A 3,700-nucleotide genomic window follows, 5' to 3' on the forward strand; every position below is an offset into this window, starting at 1 on the left:
TCTACCAACATGACATTGATTATAAAACTCGAATAATATGAGTAGATATTTCTAAGCATAAATGACAATCAACAATACAAATCTGACAAACACTTGTAAATATATTATTTACACAGATATTAAATGTATACAATCTTACAGTTTAAATAGGAAAGTAAATTAAAATCTGTTAGGAGTTAGAAGATAACAACTGCTAATATGAAAACCAGCATTTTCTGATTTATTGCCTCAATTGATGTCATCTTCACAGTTTGGGGTATGAAGGAAAAAACAATAGGTGGTTGGTAGCTTTAACAGCACACCAGTCTGCTTTTTTGAATGTATTCAATCATTTGTGTCAAGTCTGTGTTTAAGGCTTAAATGTTCTCTCTCAAGGAAGATTTTTAAAGTGCAGTCTTATAATCATCAAGAGTGGTAGTGGGGTACATCGCATGTGCTCCATAGGGAGGTGGAAGATCTCCACAATGGGGTGGTGTTTGCTGGGGTGTAGTTCCCCAGGATGGTTTTTCTGGGTTCCTAAAAGTGTCAAATCCAATGCCAGCAGAAGGATGTGGTTGTTTCACAACCGCAGGCATGATAACTATAGGAAGTTTGAGCTTTGGATCAATAGAACATTTGATATTCAGTTGGACCTGTGCAAACAAAATAACACACAAACAGAATTGTTTAAGACTTTGTTTAGGAATTATTTATTTCAGCAGGGCTTTGTTGTTGCCCTGTTTTGTCACTAGAGGTCTCATGCTTTAATCCAAACTTCTCATTCTTTGTTTTTTTCCATTAGTTCCTCTGAGTACTTACATCCTTTATTTTATTTCCTTTTGTGAATGTTAAAATGAGGAAAGAGAAAAGCAATTTAACAGTTTTCCATAAAAATGATTTGTTACAGTCACCTGTGACAGAAAAGAGGTGCCACTAACCAACTAACAGCCCAAACAAAACCTTTTAAATGGCATATACAGAAACAAAGACAAGCTTCCTACCATTAGTTATATTACTTAAACAGTACTCAAGTACACAAGCAAAAGGACAGCTCTACAAGTTGTTTACCTTCAGCATGTACTCCAGGTTGATGATGTGGCTGTTCAAGATGGAGGTGGGTAGGTCTCTAGGGATGGTGATCACCTTGGTCACGGTTTTTCTGCCAGAAGATGCTTCAACAGCCTCGGCCTTATCCTTAAGGATGTCGTGTGTGTAAACTGTCCTGTGGCCCTGAGCGAAGAAACTGTGTTTCTGATACAGTATGAATTTGGGCTTCACTGTGCGACTCGAGTTGTTGTTGATTTCAACTGTGACCACGAGAGCTTCGCCTGTAAAGTATAGAAAGTTATCCTGTATAAATCACTGCCAAGCACAGAAAGACATTTCCTGACATCTACATTATATCTCTCTACAGGAGTTCAGGATGCTTTTATGCAGTTGGCTAAAGTCGGGTGATCCAGAGGCCAACTTATCTGGGCATATACCATCAAGATCCATCCTCCCAACAAAGCAACAACATGAAACTACATAAAACAAAATCCATCTCAGTGTAACACAGCCATTATGCCATTTTCCTCCAAATGCATATTGTAGGGTAATTTCCAATAAACCAAGTTCAAAAAAGGGGAGTCTATGGCTGACGCGTGTTCCTGGTTTCCAAAAGAAATGCTTCCAGTTGCATTATTATTTGAAGACTGTTTATTTATTACAAACTGAAGATGTAACAATGAACTCTTTCCTAAATAAGCATGAAAATTCCAAAAAATAGCAGTTTTCCAGAACTACCTGTGCACACGGTCAGAAAACCGTGAGACTCCTAACCTCTCTGTCCATGCTCCTCCCCTTCCCTCTCACACAGGGTTTTATGCTACTATTGCACTTACATACTTAAAGTGAGAGGTACCCCCTTTTAGGTTCCAATCCCAAAACAGTGACTTAAAATTACTTTATGTAAACACATATACTCACGTTTATTAATCCTGAAAAGATGACTTGTGTAATGAATCTATGAATTATAAAACAAACATGAACTCAATCGTAAATAAAAATATAAAGCAGACGTCTGGCGCTTACACATATGACACAAAATAAGGCGCAAAAGAGTCTGGAGAGCTTTATTCTTACATGACTTAATGTTCCTGGCACAAAAGGCATCAAATGCAACCTTTTTTCTATCTTAAATGATTATTAGACTTTTCAACTTTTTGTCTTTACCTTCCTTGTAAGTCTAGTGTACAGTGGTTGATAATTTAGCTTGCCAAATGTACCCCCCAAAGATGTTGCCAAAAACAGCACGTCAGCATCATATAGTTACATACAGCTCGGTTCGTACTCATAAAAACAAAACAGAACAAGCTAAAACTTTTAGCTTAGTACTCAATCAGCTTTAAGTTCCTTTCAATAATCAAAGGATCAGTTCCACAGAAACACCTCTCACTGAATTATGCACACTGGTTTCCTGTTTACAAGCACTTTAAGTAGCTGGGATGATATAAAGCAGTATTTTTAAATGATGCTTCCTTAGGGAAGGAGTCTAAGGAGTAAAAAGCTCTTGACTTAAACTTATAGTCACTTTCCAAAAAATAAAAAATAAAAATAAGGGAGAGGGCAGAAATACTGAAAGGCAGTAAGCCAAGTAAAGATAATTACCTTGCATGTATCCCATCTGAGTGGTATGGACATCTACTGAAACCTTTCCAGAGCCCAAAACGGATTTATCCTTACAAGTATACTGAGGTTCCTAAAAAGCAGACGCCCACATTATAAATGTGCTTAAAGGTAATGATATCTTCTGCCTGAACACTATCAATTATGAAATTTAATTATTGCTTTTTTAGGATTAATGATTTCTTACCAGAAGTCCAGGAATACCCATGTGTGCCTTGGACACAAAAGTGAAGTGGACCTTGGTTTTCTTTGTAATCTTCATTGATTGTTTCAGCTCTGCTTTCACCTTATGAACAATTTTGCCATGGGCTCCTTTATAGGTTGATGGCAGTATTCTGTAAAATACAATACAAAAACATTCAAATGACCCACAAAGAAGCATAGTGGAAATCTAAACCTCTGATTAAGAAAAGAAGAGGTACCCATCAGGAATCCTGAACGAAAAAGGATACACATGTCTTCCTTTTCCAATGACATCAGTGCCTGGAAAAGAAGTAGGTGTTGTTTTGAACAGTCTGTTAAACAAGGAACAACGTATCACATGTTAGCAACTGTGTTAATTCAATACATCACCATCGTGTCTTGATTCTCTCAAGATATGTTGTTTGATGTCATAATATTTCTCAGTAGCCCAGTAAACGTGGGTTTGATCTTGTCCGTAATGCTCACTCCAGCATACCTTCGCTCTTCCTTGTCCACTAAAAATCAGCGATTGGATTTTGGTTTCACCAGACACCTCCACAATAATTCTTCCATTAATGACATCTCCATTCGTGAAGGTGTTTTTGCCGTTGATGGCATCGTATTCGATTGAGAATTTTTTAATGGCCATTTTCAATGGATGACAAAAAGTGGGGGGGAAAAACAAAAATCTGTTGCAAAAACCAAGAGAAAACTCAGGCCAGTTGTGCCCAGCGCAGCCACTCTCTGCCGGTTATATCTGCTTTCAAGTATGCAAATGTTGTGAGACCAGTTTTTCTTGTATCATACACCCGCCCAAAGCAGTGCCACTAAAAGATTTTCAGCTATGGAAACTCGACGGGGTTTAACATGA

General features: G+C 37.6%; 1 protein-coding gene across 1 annotated transcript; it reads right to left on the reverse strand.

Moving 5' to 3' along the window:
• Positions 1-383: 383 nt before the first annotated feature.
• Positions 384-3,478, reverse strand: LOC102795826 (arrestin domain-containing protein 3-like). The gene is made up of 6 exons (XM_006784130.3): positions 3,220-3,478; positions 3,069-3,129; positions 2,834-2,981; positions 2,629-2,719; positions 1,048-1,307; positions 384-632 (listed from the first exon to the last, which is right to left on the reverse strand). The coding sequence occupies exons 1-6, from the start codon at positions 3,476-3,478 to the stop codon at positions 384-386; spliced, it is 1,068 nt and encodes a 355-aa protein (XP_006784193.3).
• Between the last annotated feature and the right edge of the window lie 222 nt (positions 3,479-3,700).

This window comes from Neolamprologus brichardi, chromosome 12, assembly GCF_056152115.1.
Source record: "Neolamprologus brichardi isolate AB-2024 chromosome 12, ASM5615211v1, whole genome shotgun sequence".
Lineage (NCBI taxonomy): Eukaryota > Metazoa > Chordata > Actinopteri > Cichliformes > Cichlidae > Neolamprologus > Neolamprologus brichardi.